An 18,953-nucleotide genomic window follows, 5' to 3' on the forward strand; every position below is an offset into this window, starting at 1 on the left:
CTTTTCCTAAACATTTCAAACCTACCGTCAACCTCATGCCATTCCACACTACTAAAATTCCACCCACTCAATATGACAACTGAGCCAAGCAGCTTTGGATTTTACACAGCGGCTCATGGCCACTATGTTTAATGGGCTCAGAAACATTACGATTTCTTCGAGTTAGCGAGAGATTTGCATTTGGATGATAAACGAGGGTTTGCTGTACAATGAAGAGCTTCTCTGGAATGTAAACAAGAATCCCTTTTCAGCTCACAACTACAATGTACAACATCCTGTTGTCATGTAGAGTTTAAAGGTGCACTACGGAGTTTTGACACTTTTTACTTTGGCCGAAAGCGTAACTACAGCCTCTGTGTCAAGCTCGAGTATGTGCGAGTATGTGCGCTCAAATAAACTCTTTGTTTCTTTCAGTTTTCTTGGAGTCTGTACTGGAGTTTGGGCTGTGCTCAAAGCTGGTCTATTCTTGTTTTGTTTTTCAGTTTCCATCCCAATCGTGTCGTACACTAGCTAACACAACACTATATGTCCGCGGGGACGAGCATGACGTGAGCGTTCACCCCCGAACACTCCACACCGAAAGGAAGACACAAGCGGATGGGCGTACTCGCAGTTAAAAAGTCAAGGCTCTTTGTACTCATCTGAGCATTGATGGAGCATGCATGATGACGAAAAATCTTTAACAACATATTAAATTCCGCAATGCGCCTTTAAATCTGAACTACTACATTGTGCATTGGAGCATAACACATAAACTCATGACCACTTGTGCAAATCTGTTTTAATTGAAATGTATTTCGCTTTATGGCTACATTTTGGAGTGCTGTATGATCATCAGATCAGTACAAGTCTATAAAGGGTGAAACTGAAACTGTGTGTCATAGTGTTTTCATAATTAAATACAATTCAGCCAGAGAGGTAGAAAAGTGTACAGTACCACAGAACTCCCTGAGGCAATACAACTGCTAAATACATTCTTGTCTGCGTTATCAAGGTGAAGTCGAGTGAAGCGGGGCACTTCCAAGGGTGAGTCACTCGCAATGCTTATGACTCATTTGACATAACCTGGTTCCTACAGTTTAAATTAAATTAAATTAAATTAAAGTTTATTGCTGAATTAGTGACATATTCACAACTTTCAGTGGTGGGAAGTAACAAAGTGGAAATACTTCATTACTGTACTTACTTTTTCAATTATTTACACTTTCACTGAACGACAAAGCTTTCCATTTTTTTCATCGGCTTGAGGCGCAATCGTACTAACGTTGGTAAACAGCACCATCTACTGACGCAGCAGGCCAGACATGAACAATATAAGTATGTTGTTTCTGTTCTACCGGAGCCTTTCTGCTTGCTCATGACTCATTCGAGACACACGCTTACAATCACACACGCACACACACACACACACACACACACACACACACACACACACGCACACAGACACGCTGTCATGTGTTTTGTGTCTCCTCTGACTCACCTCCAGACTTGAATGGGACGTGGTGATAAATGCAGGGAGCAGTCTGGACTCCGGACCTCAACAAGACGCTTGGAGACATGAGCGGTGAGTCCACTTGAAGGAGCCAAGCACATTCTTTGCTTATTCGCCTCTTTTTTTTTTAGCCCGAATTCACAAGTTTACATTTACAACATCGGTTAAAATGCTCAGATATCTGTTGGTGAACGAGTATCTTAAATAATAGGACTCTAGTTTTACAGTTGGCACAGAGACTCTAAAACTATTAGACATGTATATTTTGTTATGTTTTGTAATTAGTTTGTGGGTTTACAGTATTGCTATTGTTTTACAAACTGGTCTTTATTTACGTTGGCTTTTTATAACACGAAAAGACAATGTAAACATTAATTGTATTATAAAACATTTTTTTTTAAGTATTCCTTGTTGCTCACTATAGGCATATATTGATTGAGAATGTTATTAATGGAGTTCATAGTGAGTTATAAACAGAGTTTTGGGGATTTTTTTCTTTCTAGTTTTTGATACTTTTGGATAGCGTAATTGAGCCAGGAACATTAAATTACTGTTCCTGAGAATTGAACATGACAGGAGTGTCAAAGTTTTGTCACAGAACTTATTTTTCTTGCCATACAAGTAAAATATTTCCTTGCACATATTTGTACATTAAAAATAAATGCAACTTCTTCTTCTTTTTAAATGAAAAACACTCGAATGATTATTTTAGAAACATGATATATGTGAAAGTTAATGCAAGTTTATCCCCCTAATGACACTTGTATACACTGTAACAAATTGACTGTAGTATTTACAGGAAATAACTGGCAAAAAAAGTTGCCAGCTAATTCTTGTAAAATCTCAGTACATAACTGTTTTTTTTTAAACAAGTATTTACTGTATATAAATTACAGTTATGTACTGTATTTACTTTTACAGCAACTCACTGTAATCTAGTTTACAAATCTTTCTTATACTCAACGTAATTTACTTGTAAATTCATAATACACTATGTCGTTGTAAAATCCATCCATCCGTTTTCTTAACCACTTATTCCTCAAAAGGGTCGCTGGAGCCTATCCCAGCTGGCTTTGGGCAGTAGGTACGGTACACCCTGAACATGCTGCCAGCCAATTGTAGGGCACACAGACACAAACAACCATCCACACTCACAATCACACCAATGGACAACTTAGAGTGCTCAATTAACCAGTCTTTGTAATGTAAGAGGAGACCGGAGCACCCTGAGAAAACCCACACAGGCACAGGGAGAACATGCAAACCCCACCCAGGAAGACCGAAGCCCGGACTCGATCTCACGTCCTATGCACTGGGAGGCGGACGTGCTAACCAGTCATCCACCGTGCCGCCCTTGTTGTAAAATCAATCCTCGCTCTGCAGCCGATTGCATAAAAGAATGCTCGCTGTAATGTTGCCTGTTTATCGGAGAAATGCGATGTGAAGACAAAGCAGACTGCCCTCGTGCTAAAATATTACTCTTGTCCTTGTTCCGGTGACAATACAGGGTCCGCTATTTGCTTCTTCTCCTATAGAGATACCTGACAAAATCCAACAATCTTTACAGCATCTACCTGTAACCACATATATATGTGCCAAAACATAGTTACTGTAAAATATACAGTATTTTAGCGTTAATGATACAGCAAATTACTGTACTTTGTTTTTACACATAATGCACTTTGTTCTATCCATAATGCATTGCAGTATACAGTTAAATACTGTAAAATTAAAAAACAAGAAAAAGCTGTAATTTTTTTACTGTAGATTTTACTGAAATTTGTTACAGTGTAATCAAACTCACCTTAGGTTAAATTGAGCCTGGAACTTTATTGCAATTTCTGAGAATCAAACATAACTCGAGGGTTAAAACTAAAGCATGTGTCTATTTGACATCACATAGTCACTGTAAAGTATGTATTTTACTGACCATAAGTAAGGTGTTTGGTGCTAATTACTCAAGCACAACATCTCACTAGACTGCTGATGAGTGACAAAGATTCCAGAGCATCCAGGCGAGTCTCAGCCTGCCTGCTGGCTCACATTTTAGTTGTCAGATCATCTGAACAGGGCATCAAAATTCTCCTGACTCCCCACAATGACTCACGACAGGCCTACCAAAAGGCTTATTTTTAACATTCAACTGCCCCATATATATATATTCTAGTATAGTTTGCATTACATTGCTTATTCATTTATTCAATATTAAAAAGAAAGCAAGAAAGAAATTGACATGATAACAGATTGTACGTAAACTAATGATGTATTAAACAAACTCAGAATGCTGTGGTGCTTTCATTGTCACACATGGTTACATATTGTGAAGAAATGATCAGCATCTAAATTTTATGGAAAAGCACACTGGCATATGACTAACTCTCATTTTATGTCATTAGTTTTTAAAGTAATTGTGAGTTAAACAGTATTCTTCCATTTCACCCATGCAGTGAAGCTCGATAATTCAATATCCTGATAGCAACCACATTCCTTATTCCAGAGCAATTAAATGATGTTTGAAATGTTACAATATTATTCACTACATTCCTGGGTTGCATAGGAACATGAATACGTTGTTGGCTGTACAGTTTTACTACAACTAATGTTAATAAGTTGTGGATTGTATTTCATATCTGTTTTGTTGAGATTCATTGCCTCAGTAATGCAGCCTTAGTAATTACTGATGTTTGCTGTGCTATACAAAGATGATAGTTGATGAAAGATTAAGAAATGGAACACATACAAGCATTTTACAGTTGAAATTTGATTGATATCTTATATCTGTGGAAACAAGATAGTGAATGATGGTGGATACCAGATAAGTGTAGTCAGACAAAAACCTTATTTTGTCTGGAACTGGTTTGTTGTGCAAACATTGGGACCTATTTTTGGGCCCTATTTTCATAGACGTGCGTCTGTGAACTTGGCATAAAAACGAGTGCATCTTCATTTTCGTGCTGGGGCAAGTGTAGTTGAACTTTTTTTGTGAATTTGGTACACCTCGATAGGCACTCTGGCATATTCTATTGCATGCCCCTGGCACATCTGGAAATTTGGTGTCCAAAAGTAGACTCGATTTTAAGACTAGCTAAAAGCAGGTCCAAATTGTGGTGGTACAGTTCATGTAATGTGATTTTGGAGTCTTTAATCGAGGCGCAAGCAGACAGATTCTGAGCTCCGTGAATTATTATCATCATCATCTTGAAAATATTTTAATAGCACCACCCTGACTACACGGCACAACAGGCACGATCAGGGGTGGGAGGTTGTCTCCAAGTGCTCATCCACAGCGGCCTACTTTACATCATCTGCAAGTGCAGATCTTCGTGCAGTTTTGTTTTAAATATACTGTGCACATGCTGATCTTCTGCATCCGCATGCTTGGTAGACCGTCTCTCTCTCTCTCTCTTTCTGCGCTGAATTTAAAAGCAATGAGGGGAGCTGCTTCGTTTGGCCGGGAGTCCGCTGCGTTCCCTCTCACAACAGCGGAAAACAGCACAAATGCCCACCTCTACCTGTGCTAGTCTTGGAAAATACCAAAAGAAAGAAAAATCCACTCATGCACGTAGACTGCGCTTTGTGCTAGACTTGTGCTGGGCACGAAAATAGGACCCATAGTCTTAAGTGTTGCAGTGGCCGCAAAAATAAAACATACTGTATTCTTACAATAAGAAGTTGCATGTGACTGCTCTGAGCCATAGTTCCAAAGAAACGGGAAGCGAAACCTTCAAAGTTGGAAGGCTGCATACAATTTGAAATCCAATTAATACGTTTTGAAAATGATGCCTTAAAAGTTGCACACACAAAAAAAAACATTCAGTATGTCATGCAGGGCTTATTCAGCACAACTCATGATACTAATTAAAGTTGTGCTTGAAAGTTTACATACGCTAGGAGTATGTAAACTCATGAGTGCACTGTATGGTGAGAAAAAGGCTTAATGTCCATAAAATCCAAAATACTGTGGCAATTGTTTTGATATTTTCAGGTTGAAGTTGACACAAGTAGAATGTGGGTGTGCATGTTGGTGACAATTCATAGCATTTTAGCTTTTTAGCTTTTGTACATTTTGTACATTTTGTACATTTGTACATTTGTACAAATTATTGAACAGTATTCTCCGCTGTGCTCGACTACAACCTATTTAAAATTATTGTGTGTGTTTTTTGGGGACTCATGCAGGCTTCACCGTTTGGGCAGAAGACGGCCAAATCACTCAGGAGGAAAACAGGCCTTCTCCTTCATGGTCAGAGGAGCACTGTGAGGAAGTGTGGGATCGTGTGGAAGGGGTGCGACACAAGCTAACCCGCATCCTAAACCCGGCCAAACTCACTCCATATCTGCGGCAGTGTAAAGTCATTGATGAACAGGATGAAGATGAGGTGCTCAACTCTATTCAGTACCCTCTCCGCATCACCAAGGCCGGTGAGAGGAAACTCTATACCTCTAAAATCATCAACAGTAGCACAAGACAAAATAGCAATAACATTTTTATATTAAAATTTGACTGCGTTCATCACAGAGGAGATAATTATTCTGTAATGAATTTGAATCTGTGTCACATTTCATTTCAATGCATTCGTTCTAAATAAGTGTTGTTGGTTATGTTCTAAAATCAGTATTTGTTGGTGTGAACATAAAAAGCTAGTATTTTTGTTTTTAAACCTTAAGATAAGAAACCCAGTATGCAAATGAGCCGATAACAGGTCAGCACACATGAACAGGTGTTGCGGTGAAACAAAGATCTAGGAAGGGGTCGAAAACAGCAAGATGAAAGCTTTAGCTACAGTAAGTAGAGGGGAGCAGAACGACAGGGATGAACGAGAAGTGTAGACAAACACTTGCTCCAAAACTGAGTTCATGACAGTCTGTTATTTCGTTGCCAAAATAATGCTCACTTTTGATTGACTACACTGCCTCTTGCCTAAAATCAGCTGGGATTGGCTCCAGCTCACCGACAACCCTAATGAGGAAAAGCACAAATTAAAAAATTCGTGGATTGTGTTGCTAATAGTGTGTGTGAATACATTCGTTAAAAAAAAGTCAGCCGACACACACTCACGTGAATCATAATTATTCCATTTCATTGCATTTTTTCCATTTATGTAATTGCACAGGTCGTTTGCTGGACATTCTGCGTGGACAGGGTCCGAGAGGTCTTCAGGCCTTCATGGAGTCACTGGAGTTTTACCATCCAGAGCAATACACACAGCTGACTGGAGAGCAGCCGACACACCGCTGCTCTCTCATACTGGGTAAAAAAAAATTAAATGATTTTTTTTTTAAAGGACTACTGGTGTATATAAAAGCATTTAAGTTTCATTGGCTCACACACACAATCAAAATATAGTATTCTCAGACTTACATAATGCAAACATGCGCTTACAGATGAGGAAGGTCCAGAGGGTTTGACTCAGTTTCTGCTGCTGGAGGTTCGAAAACTGAGAGTGCAGCTTCGAAACAGTCGGATGTGTGAACGGCGCTTGTCTCAGCGTTGTCGGGTGGCTGAAGACGACCGTAGCCGTGCTGAACGTAAAGCGCAGGAGTTACGCCATGACAGGCTGCAGCTAGAGAGGTTTGACTCACTTAGTTTAAAGAACTGTTGAAAATGTTGACGTTTTGATGTCAATTAAAAAGCAGTTACATCAACTTACAAACAAACCCACAACCTCAAAATTGTATTTCCTCCTGTATCTGCTCAGAAGCTGTTACTAAGTCTAAAAGCCAAAGTAACAAATTAGGACCACAGTATGAGTGTTATTGCATCTCATCGAGTGTTATGATCTTCCAGATCTCACTGCCTGTGTGTCTGTTGTATACGACAGCTTTGAAAGTCCAAAATTCAAGTTTTGTTCTTGTCGCAAATATGTTATATTCTGCATAATTCTGTGTTCTATACGGAGCAACTAAAAAGAGGATTACGGAACTATGCAATACTGACCGTTTTTGAGTTTCATGTCAAACGATAAAAAGATAATTGAGGACTACAGTGGTGCTTAATCCATTCCTGCTAATGATGTTACATTCTGTGCCTTCTAAGTGTGTGCTGAGTAATCAGCAAAAATCAAGGCGTAGTGTGGTTCGACGACATAATTGATGACGTTTGAACCTTCCTGAAGCACTGTACCACGTGACTGATTTTGGAAGTGGTCAGTGTTCCCAAGATAGTAGCTATTGGCTGTCCTAAAAGTCGCTACAGGTCACTAAATGATGTCATTGCCTAATTTGCATAATTGCCAATTTGCATGTAACAGTAATAAACACTGTAGAAGAGGGGAATAACATTGTAAGAGAGGCAAAAAGTGAGTAAAAAAACACCCTAAAGAACGCTAGAAAAAGCCACTAGATTTGTCTCTAGTTGCTTTTGACAAAAAAGGCGCTATGGGGCTTTGGAAAGTCGCCAGATTAAGCGAGTTGGCAACACTGGAATTGGTCTGCTGGTTTGGCGTATGAACCGCGTGTCATCTGAGACATAAGATACAGCTGCGAAATGTGATGGAGTCAAATTACTTTTTCTTTTTCTTTAAAAAAAATTAAAAACATTGAAAAATATTGGGGGTTTAATTGTATTTATTTAATTACAAGCACTATAAGTAACAAAAGTGCATTCCTATTTCTAATACTGCTTCACTGTGGTCCTACTTGTTTTGAAGTAGGCGGAAACTAGATTGTAATACATGTTATTGGCCATTTGATAGCGCCATAGAGTAAATGAATCCTAATGAGGGGTCAGTACATGTGCACAGTTGACTGAGTATATATATGCATCATCAGAGTTGGGAGGGTTACTTTTAAAATGTATTCCGTGACAGTTACAAGTTACCTGCTAAAAAATGTAGTTGGTAATCCAAGTACCATAATATTAAAGTAATGTAACTTGATTACTTTGGATTACTCCAATACCGAGTATGCTAATGAGGACAAAATAAAAATTTATATCACCACAATATATATTCTATACAATGTGCCCTTGCTATTTGCAGGGGTGATAGGGACCCGGGCAGCCTACAAATAGCAAAAATCCTTGTGTAATTAAAAAGCATGTAGGCTATTGATTGATTGATTGATGTCCATATGCTGTTTTCAAACTGTCACTGAAAGCATAGAGAGATAGATAGACAGATAGATAGATAGATAGTCATCCAAGGAAGATGACGATGTGTGACATCAACTGCAAAATGAACTTTTATCCCAGTCACAAGTTTACCCATGTATATGTTGTGTATGATGTTTAAATAGTGAATTGGTGGGAAGAAGATTTGTTTGGAAGGTGTAACTCACATTATGGTTGTAGGCTAGCGGGCTAGCTAGCAAGAGGCTACAGCGCGTAGCATGCCGCTGGACTCTCAGCTCAAACTTTCGCTCCGAATAAGTTCCAGTAAATACCGGTCGCCATTTTCTCCTCCCGTCCGTGAAGCTTTTTCAAACTGCCCGCGTGTGGAGGAGACGACTAGTCAGTTAGTTTCTCCCCACCTCCCCGACATGTAGGTAGGTCCCTCTCTCTCTCTCATCGTAGAAATTGTAATCCCTCGAAGTAATCCCCATTTTTAGGAAATATACCTGTAGTCTGATTACATGTTTTTTCCTGTAACTGTAAGGGAATACAGTTTAAAAAAAAATTGTAATCTGATTACGTAACGGCGGTACATGTATTCCGTTACTCCCCAAGAATGTGCATTACGGGGCTTCATCTCACCGTCACAAATTCCTGCATATCATTGTCAGTCCCCAAATACCATGAAAATATAGCATCTATGATAAATGATGAAAAACAAAGCAATCTGATCAAATGCTTTATGGTGCTCAGTGCTGCTGTTTGTCTGTGACTATGTATGCTTTATTCAGTCCAAAACTAACCTTGCGTAACTTGCATCATCCAGGCTACGTCAAGACTGGGAGTCGGCTAGTCGAGAGCTGGGCAAGCTGAAAGACAGACATCTGGAGCAAGCTGTGAAGTACTCCAAGGCCCTAGAAGAGCAAAGCAAAGCATCCACACGAGAGAGAAGACTGCTCAAGCAAGTGAGACAGTGGGGAGCAACATCAAAATAATCTAATTTAACATTCTATAACACTTTACTACTTAAAACCTGAGTGTTACATGTTGTATTTGCAGACTTGAGCCACATAGTTGTAGGGGATGGACAAGTGGATTGTATGCAAAGTTCATTAAACTATAGAAACCTACTGTACATCCATTCACAGTGGAAACCAATGCACCACAATGTTGCTAGCTAAAATCACGTGGCTCGATGTGATTATTGTTTGTTAAAAGTTCATGTGTATTGATGACTGCTGTGTTCTGTCCCCATACAGGTAGAAGAGTTAACGTCCAGGTTAACAGAGCATCAAGCTATCAATCCTGAAGGAAATGGGATTCAAACAAACACGAGGAAGAGCTCGTTATCCACAGGGGGACCTGGTTGCCCACCACCTTTACCTGTAAAGCCACCGTACCGCATTGAAGTTCCAAAAACAGAAAACACAGGAACGCAGATGAAGGATCCAGTTCCTACTACTGGAGTCATAGTATGTTCTTGTCTCTCATTTTTTATACCTGAATGTGGTGCATCTTTTTATTTGATTATGCTTGTGGACAGTCCAGATCTTTGGCAAGTATAGCTTTATTGGCTAAGAAATGGCAGCAAGTGCCTAGCAAGCATGTGTGCCTCACAAACCATCCTGTGTGGATTTTACGTCTTCTACCATGTCTCCAGAAAAAAAAACATGCATGTTGGATTAATAATACTCTTAATTGTCCACAAGTGTGAATGTGAGTGCGGATGGTTGTCTGGATGTGCCCTGGGATTACCTGGTGACAATATCTACAGCCGTAAGGCAAGGCAAGTTTATTTCTATGGCACATTTCATACACAAAACAACTCAATGTGCTTTACACAAGGAAAGACAACATCTATTAGCATCAACAAACACAGCAGTTAACATTCAGAAGCAAATCAGAGAAAACGTACATTGACAATGTTAAAACATTAGACAAACAAACTTTAAAAACATTTAAGTAAGAGGTTCTCTAAGATGATTAAAAGAAGAAAAAAAAACATGATTTAAAACGATTCCATTTGTGTGCAGCATAACAGCTAAAGGCATCTTCACCATGTTTACTTCGAACTCTGGGTTCCACCAAGTCTGCAGATCTCAGCAGCTGGGATCGGCTCCCGCTCACACGTGGAGGACGGATGGATGAATTTTATAGAGTAAAATTTCTGCTGTGTGTTTCCTCCAGGCTCTGGTGGATATCCTACGGCAGGATCACAAGGAGGCTGCAGAGCAAAGACAGGAGCTGTGCAACTTCATCACAAGACTACAGGGGGAGATTCAAAGCACTGAGGAGCACAGGGACAAGGTGGGCATTTTCTCAGAAGTGGATAAATGAACAGGTTCATGAATGGCTGTTGTACTTGTGAACTGCATTTGCAGCTGCAATCCCAGTGTGAGCAGCTGCAGCTGAAGGTGAGAACTCTCCAGCTGGATTGGGAGACAGAGCAAAAGAGGAGTACGTCCTACTTTAACCAGATCATGGAACTTGAAAAGGAGAGAGACCAGGTCAGTGTATACTCAGGGTCTTCATTCATGGCTCATGGATGTGAACGTCCCAACACTTCAGATCCATCATTCACCCAGATTCATCCCTACTAGAATGGCATTGAACATCCTGTTTGCCTGTCCACATTCCTTTTTCCTTCAGGCTATGCGTAGTCGAGACAATCTGCAGTTGGAGTACACTGACTGTCTATTGGACAAGAATCGTTTGCGTAAACGCATTGCCGAGCTGCAAGCCAACGTGGAGCAGCAGCAGCGGGAGTTGGAGCGAGAAACAGAAAAGAGCAGGGAGCAATTGGAACGGAGCAGTTCCTGTCTGCACTGCGTAAGTCAACTCCTTATGTAACGAGCTGACTTAGACACCTGTCAATCAAGTACACTTCTGTCTATATTATGTAACACATGATTCTTTGTACTGTATGTCATGTGCTCTCCAGTCCCATCTGTCTCTGTGCAGTGAAGACCAGTGCTACGGACCCTGTTGCTCCCTGGACCTGGACCTGAGCCTTCCTGTTAATGGCACCCATCTTCAGTTACGGAAGGTCTTGACTGTGAAAATATATACTCAAACATGGGACTTAAAGCAACACTAAGGAACTTGCGGTTTATGTTTATTATGGCGTCGCCATATGGACAAAAGCAGCAATGCTATGCCTGAAGGAAGACCACATTTTCCATGAGGACAAGCGCATTGCGCCGTTTTTTTCATGCGTCGACATTCAAATTGACTTCCGTCTTTGTTACGAATTGGGAAAGGGGGAAGTGACGTATGCCATAAAGCAGTCAGCACATTTGTAGTTTTATGTCTGGCAGTTTTCCTACCATCTCCCTCAAAGTTGCTTAGTGCCAGTAAAAATAATAAAGACCCCCTCGGGCCATGGCTAAGGTACCATTCAACTAGTTTTAAGTTTCATCAGAAGAGTTATGAAAATATTTGATTAAGGTTGAAAAGTTCCTTAGTGCTACTTTAACATTGATGTACTTTTTCTGCATGACACAAAGGTTTTGGTAGCAATTATGTTTGTTATGATGCTACTCTGTATTGTAACTGTGTGACTTCAAAGCAAACTATAATACGTATCTCGTAACTTCAGAGAACATGAAAACATTGTAGACTAGTCTTAAGCAATGTTTGACATGTTGGTACATGCTGAGAGCTGCTCTCCTAGTGTAAGGTCATACCTGTGCTGTACTTCTTTTCTTCTCTTCAACAGGCATCTTCTAGAGGCCAAGCCAATGACAATTCAGAGGGTCGGTTGTTTTCGCTCACGATACCAAAGCTAATCAGCAAGTTTCTACTTAACGTCGTTGTTTACTTACTTAGAAATTGGGTGTGTTCATTTACAGATTCTCATTCCAACTCTGAGGAGAATCCACAGTCGTCAGTGCGTATGACTTGGCTACTCACTTATAAATGCAGGTTAGGGATAGACAGTAAGAAATAAATGAATCTTCTTTATCAACATCTGCATCCTCAGACAGAAGATGAGAAGGAAATAAATCGCCTCTCAACATTCCCATTCCCTCCTTGTATGAACTCCATCAACCGAAGATTCAATACAGAGTGAGTTTTTTGTTATAATTCAACAACCACCACAGGTTTTCAACAACAGTAATTTCACTTTGTCTGCCTTTTGAAAAGGTTCGACTTGGACTCTTGGGGCAGTGATGAAAATGACAACATAGCAGGTATTGTTCATTACGGTATGTGCTCATTTTGCATAAGCATCGATATTCTCAACAAGCTGTGTTTTAGGTGAACATGGTGAACCCTCTCTATGGGATTCCTGGAACTCCCTACATTCTCATCTCTTCCCCCCCGATCTGGTTAATCTGCCTGCTGTTAGCGCACATCGGCACAATCCCAGCAGTCCAAGGTAGTAATTGTCCATCAAGGCAACTAAAACAAACTCGTTAAAACGGTCTCACTTTGTTCAAAATGCAATTATTGTATTACATCTAATAAGATATATTCTGGGAGCATGGACAGTCCACACCGGCGGTGTCAAATCCAGGTCCAGAAAGTAAAAACCCTACCACAGTTTGGCTTTAGCCACAGGTGCGCCTACTGCCAGGTAAACGAGGTCTCGAGTAGGCGCACCTGTGGCTAAAGCCAAACTGTGGCAGTGGTTTTGCTTTCTGGACCTGGATTTGACACCTATGGTCCACACCAACATTACAGTATGCTTGCTCTATTTTAGGATACCTCCCATTTCTCCATCTTCAAGCCCTCCTATGACGCCAAAGCACGGAAGAGCCAGTATGGCTGATGACATTACTATAACTGGTGGAAACCAAACAGGAATTTTTGTCAGCCACGTTAAAGCTGGTTCAGTGGCAGAACAATGTGGGCTGAAGGAAGGAAGTGAGCTCCTAGAGGTATGTGTCAGTGTTTGGGCAGATCTGTATAGTTTTGTTTTAGGGGTGTCAAAATGAGTGCGTTAATTTTGAGTTAATTTAAAGTTCCTTCCTGAAGAAGCCTGTACTGTGGGAATTCCAGTCGCAACGCAGCAGACATGTCCATGTCAACATTTAGCTGTAATAAATGTAATAATAATGCATATATTTGTGGAGACTGTGGTCAAGTTGTGTTTGACAATTTTAAATATGTGCAGAATTTCACAACTTACTTCATGTTAAAGATTAGATAGCACTTATTATGAAAAGAAAAATGCACTGAGCTGTCACCAATGTCTTGCAGATGCAATTGTGCCATCTAGTGGCAGAAAAATGACTCCAACACAAATCGATGTTACACTCGATATTACAGTACAGTACATCTTTTAATTTTAACCCAGTTTTATGAATTATTATGAAATGACTGTATCAATGACTAAAAGATGCAGCCATATTTCTGATAGTTTAACATTTTTGTACAATTTTATGCTAACAAAAGTATAAAAACTTAAAAAATATATATTGTACATTTTATTGTACATTTAGAATAGATATAAAATTTGCGATTATTGAAGTCATGCGATTAATTACGATTACATTTTTTAAACGCCTGACACCCCGAGTTTTTTTCTGTCTCTCCAGATTGTGTCTATCTTGTTTTATGTCTGCACGTCTAGAAGGTTTAACTCTATTAGGGCACTCATTAGAAATAATTAAGTAGAAATGTGACATTTTTAATCCCACATCAAACAATTATTATACTATCTCACAAGACCTTTAATGACTGTAACTATTTTCCAACATGATAGATATGAGAAATAGTGTAGGGTCATTATTAAACATCCCCTTATAGTTCCCAAGTATATTAAAGCTTTATATTGGAATATATATATTAAGAGGATGATGAAACTGACTACGGTAATTTGATTTCAGCGTGAGTGACATGTTTTTCTCCTATTCAGCTAGAGCATGTTCTCTTCGAAGAAGGAAATATTGTGCTCAGCCAGTGCACTGCTGAGGTAGCGCACTTTTCTCTGCAATGGTGGACTGAACCGTCCTCACTGAAACATCAGAGCAACCCAGAGGGTGAGTCAGTTTGTACAAAAAACTGAATGTTATCGTTTATTCAGTCATTTTGCTGAGACGAAGCTGTCAATCTGCTTCCCGTCCACAGCGTACGCCAAGTTGTGCTCCCAACTTTCTTTGCCCACTTTCAAGGGTGCTGACTCATTTTATGTGCGGGTCAATCTCAACATTGAGCCTCTCGGAGACCCACCGTCTCTGGGTGTGTCCTGCGATGACATCATACACGTCACGGACACGAGGTACAATGGCAAATATCATTGGCGCTGTTCCCTGGTGGACCCTCGCACGGCCAACCCCCTGCAGGCAGGATGCATGCCCAGCTATAATAGGTGGGCCATGTAAATACAAGTACATTTTCTCAATGATCCAGGAATGCATAGTCATCGTCAATCATTATTTAAATGTCTTGTTATTGTAGCTCTCATAAAGTGCTGCGTCTGAAATGTTCACTCTTGACTTTCGTGTAGCTGATTTAAAAAAAGAACCTCTCAGTATGATAAGCAAACCATTTTCTCATCTTGACAGAAAATGATGAATGAAAAATACTGATTATGTTGCACTTTATTTACACAATTTTTCATTTAAGCGCACAACAGTTGTTACTTGTCAAGTTACGGAAAATGTCCCTGGAGCAAAAAGACTTCAAAAAGAAGGTGATGATGACTCATTTTCATATTCACATTGCAAGACGAGTTTCAAGTATTCATTCATTTGTCACCATATACTGTAGTTCATGAAGAAACCCTTTGGTCGAGTTCGTCTGGTAAAAGCAGTGGATCCCAAATGCCGTGGGATAGGGGCCACACAGCAGGTTCTTTACACACTGAACAAACGTAAGAACCACACCTTGGGTGGGCTCCAAAATTACAAAACCAAATCTTTCTCGTCAATTTTAAACTTCATATTTTCTGCATTTTTCTGTGTGTATGTGTGTGTTTACTCAGGGCATGAGGAGCATTTGATCCCTTACAGCCTAGTGCAGCCGGTAAAGGTTGAATCAAAGCGGCCCGTCATCTTCTCACCATCTCTGCTCTCCCGTGGCCTCATCGAGAGACTGATGCAGCCTGTCGAGTCTGGTTTACAATACAACACCTGTGCACCTGGTATGAGCAAAATGATCATTATTATCATAACAACTAATACAAAACTGCATCTTATCTCCAAATTGTACTGCATTCTTTTTATACACGCTAGTAGGTTGCTGAATTAGAATTGTATTCAATGCTATTTTGAGCTGGTGTGTCTGATGTGCGTATGACAATAAATCATGTCGGATCCTAAACAAGCCGCAGTATCGTCACCTATCTCCAACCTGTCATTTGTAGAGACAATATCGTCCTGTGAGAGGAGAGACAAGAGAATATTTCTGTTGGATTCCCAGAGTCAAGAGTCAGCTCTCGGCATACGGCTAGAGTCCATACAGGAGGTCATCAACCAGGTGATATAACATTATTGATTCTCAGATTGTCAGCATTATAACAATGTTCATTACCACATGACCAGGATTGGGAGGGTTACTTTTAAAAATGTAATCCATTACAGTTAGAAGTTACCTGCTAAAAAAAAAAAAAAGCTAGTAACGTAATCCAAGTACCATAATATTAAAGTAATGTATTTTGGGATTACTCCAATATTGAGTATGCTCATGAAGACGAAATAAAAATAAATATCACCACAATATATATTCTATACCAATGTGCCCCTGCTATTTGCGGGTGATAGGGACCCGGGCAGCCTACAAATAGCAAAACTCCTAGTGTAATTAAAAAGCATGTAGGCTATTGATTGATTGATTGATTGATTGATTGAAGGCCATATGCTGTTTTTGAACTGCCCACGTGTGGAGGACACGACTAGTCAGTTCGTTCGTTCGTTCCCACCTCCACGACATGTGGCAATGGTCCCACTCGCGTGGGTGTGCACGCTCTCTCTCGCTCTGTCCTTCTCTCTCTCTCTCTCTCGCCCTCTTTCGCACTCTCTCATCGTAGTAATTGTAATCCCTCGAAGTAATCCCCATTTTTAATAAATGTACCTGTAATCTGATTATGTGTTTTTTCCTGTAACTGTAATGGAATACAGTTACTTTTTTTTTTTGCAATCTGATTACGCAACGGCAGTACATGTTTTCCGTTACTCCCCAAGCCTGCACATGACTCGCACATAAAACTCCCCAACAAGCGAGTTTACGGGTCAACCCACAGCTATTTTTAATACTCTAATGTATGCCTACCTAAAATACAATAATTTTACATGCCACATCTTTTTTGTCCGCTTTAGGACAAACACTCTTTGTTGGAACTGGGGCTGCCATGCGTTGAAGGTTTGCTGAGACAAGGGATTTATCCTATTGTCATCCACATCCTGCCAAAGAGCAAAAAACATAAGAAGCTCAGGTAAAAGCCAATTCACTGCTTTGAATATGTGGTGAGCATAACTTATCCCCAATGGCAGGCTTTCTCACTCCTGGTCCTCGGGAGACGGAGTTCTGCAGGTTTTAGATGTTTCTGTACTCCAACACACCTGACTCCCATAATCAGCTCATCAGCAAGCTCTGCAGAAGCCTGATAAAGATCTCGATCTTTAGAATCAGCTATGTTGGAGAACGGAAGCATCTCAAACCTGCAGGACTCCGGCTCCCGAGGACCAGGAGTGAAGGAGCCTGCCCTATGGTGAACATCAACAATGCTCATGAGATGCGCTGCCCATCGTCAAGCATATTGTTATCTTAAATGTTGTGCATGAACATGTTATCCAATAATAGGCAATCCGTTTTCTCTCACCCTTCTGCATCGCAAACAGAAAGTTTTTTCCACGGTGTGGGGACGAAAGTGTGATGGAGGAGATGTGCCAGGCGGAACAGTTGCAGCTGGAGACTCTGCCCCTGCTCTACTGCACTTTGGAGCCCACATGGAGCTGCACAGAAGAGCTGCTCACAGCCATACGCAATACCATTATTAACCAGCAGATGTCAGTAGCTTGGGTTGAGCTCGATAGGCTGCAGTAAATGGACTGCTTTTTATAAAGCGCTTTAACTAAATCTAAACCAGTGTTTTCGCAACCTTTATTAGACCAAGGAGGCACATATTTAACCTGCAGACTGTCTAATGAAATGTCACAAAAAATATCTGGAAAAAGTCAGAGCCAGAGTTTAGACAACCCTGCTGTATAGACTTGCAGAATGAGTGGTATTAGTCAGGATGTGTAAACAAACCACAACCAGATTTCTAATGTCCATTTATTTCATACCTTCATTTTGATTGGGTAGACTTCTTTTTAATCAACCTGCGTGTGGATTGTTATGTTGATATCAGTGCTTTTTTTCCGCTTAGTGCTATGATTTATTTACTTTTCATCTACTCACTGCATTGAGGGATAACAAAAGGTCACTTACTGGCCATTCTTTTTCTTTTGCTTTTTTACCTGTGCACAGCAATTCAGCTCACTTTCTACTGCATTGTTTTTGTAACCAGTTGTTTAAAATATATAATTATTTTTTTATAAAATAATTGAGTGCGCTTCATCTTTGTGCTTAAACGTACAAAAAATATGTGTTACTCATAAGTAAAAGCAGAAAACAGACATAATGCAGTTTTTCGGATCTAATTATTCTTTGGATGGTAAGACAGTCCGGGAAATATGACCATGAAAATCAGTAACAAAAGTTGCAAAGACATCACAATTTATCACAAGGTTTCATGAAGAATATCAACATAAAGACTCAATGTTATGTACGAATAGAGCTACAATTTGTATCACATGCATTTATAGTACCGAGGGTTATGGGGGACTTGAAATGTCGTTTTGAGCTTACAAACAGTGGCTGGGTTATTAACATAGCATCACATGGCTCCGCAATTCTCACTGCTTTTCATTTGAGCTTTTTATTGATGGCCAGTACATTTTTTTCATTGAAGACTTTACTGAAATTGTAACATTTTGAGGTTACAATCAGCCCAAGGGGAACTGCTTTGTCCATCCACATAGGAATATTTTAATTTTTAAGGATCTCCATTAACTTTGGCTGATACCATTGCTATTCTTCCAGGAGTTCACAACATGTTGTCAAACAGCATAAGAAAGCATTCTCAATGACACCTACTTTGTGTTTTTCCATTAGATTTTTTTGAATTTTGAAATATTTACTGATATTGCGACATTTCAACAGTGGTGAGCCAGCAGTTTTACTTTGATTCAACACAAAGATAATCTGTCCGCTCTCACGGAGGAGCACAGAAATCGGATAATATAATTGAATATTTACTGCAGAGAAGCTGAAATTCTGAGCATTTGGACTATTTTAAATTTAAAAAGGTATTTAAACGAATTATTTTAGTGGGTAAAGGTTATGTCATCATGAAGAAGGCACGATCAGATGCATCATGCCCATTTTATGTAGGCTACTGTTATTAATTTCATTGATTTA

At 39.9% G+C, this 18,953-nt stretch overlaps 1 protein-coding gene across 1 annotated transcript; it reads left to right on the forward strand.

The window, feature by feature from the left end:
• The first annotated feature begins 1,374 nt into the window (after window positions 1-1,374).
• LOC147184228 (caspase recruitment domain-containing protein 10) lies at window positions 1,375-18,036 on the forward strand. Its single transcript, XM_086066825.1, has 24 exons — window positions 1,375-1,564; window positions 5,672-5,914; window positions 6,607-6,744; window positions 6,878-7,064; window positions 9,370-9,508; window positions 9,803-10,015; window positions 10,731-10,850; window positions 10,925-11,050; window positions 11,193-11,372; window positions 11,485-11,589; window positions 12,262-12,298; window positions 12,395-12,432; window positions 12,526-12,611; window positions 12,690-12,736; window positions 12,804-12,924; window positions 13,249-13,426; window positions 14,407-14,530; window positions 14,619-14,859; window positions 15,117-15,183; window positions 15,261-15,363; window positions 15,475-15,633; window positions 15,856-15,968; window positions 16,808-16,923; window positions 17,330-18,036. Exons 1-24 carry the CDS (start codon window positions 1,510-1,512, stop codon window positions 17,532-17,534), a joined length of 3,141 nt encoding a protein of 1,046 aa, XP_085922951.1. The 5' UTR covers window positions 1,375-1,509; the 3' UTR covers window positions 17,535-18,036.
• Window positions 18,037-18,953: the final 917 nt, after the last annotated feature.

This window comes from Leptonotus elevatus, chromosome 1 (assembly GCF_054856555.1).
Source record: "Leptonotus elevatus isolate MCC_2025b chromosome 1, RoL_Lele_1.0, whole genome shotgun sequence".
Classification (NCBI taxonomy): Eukaryota; Metazoa; Chordata; class Actinopteri; order Syngnathiformes; family Syngnathidae; genus Leptonotus; species Leptonotus elevatus.

Bases quoted from the DNA above. Each gene is read 5' to 3' on its own strand.
- LOC147184228 (XM_086066825.1), top strand. From the start codon at position 1,510: ATGCAGGGAGCAGTCTGGACTCCGGACCTCAACAAGACGCTTGGAGAC. The intron at 12,433-12,525 runs GTGCGTATGACT...CTGCATCCTCAG, and splicing joins AGGAGAATCCACAGTCGTCA to ACAGAAGATGAGAAGGAAAT. The intron at 13,427-14,406 runs GTATGTGTCAGT...TCTCCTATTCAG, and splicing joins AAGGAAGTGAGCTCCTAGAG to CTAGAGCATGTTCTCTTCGA.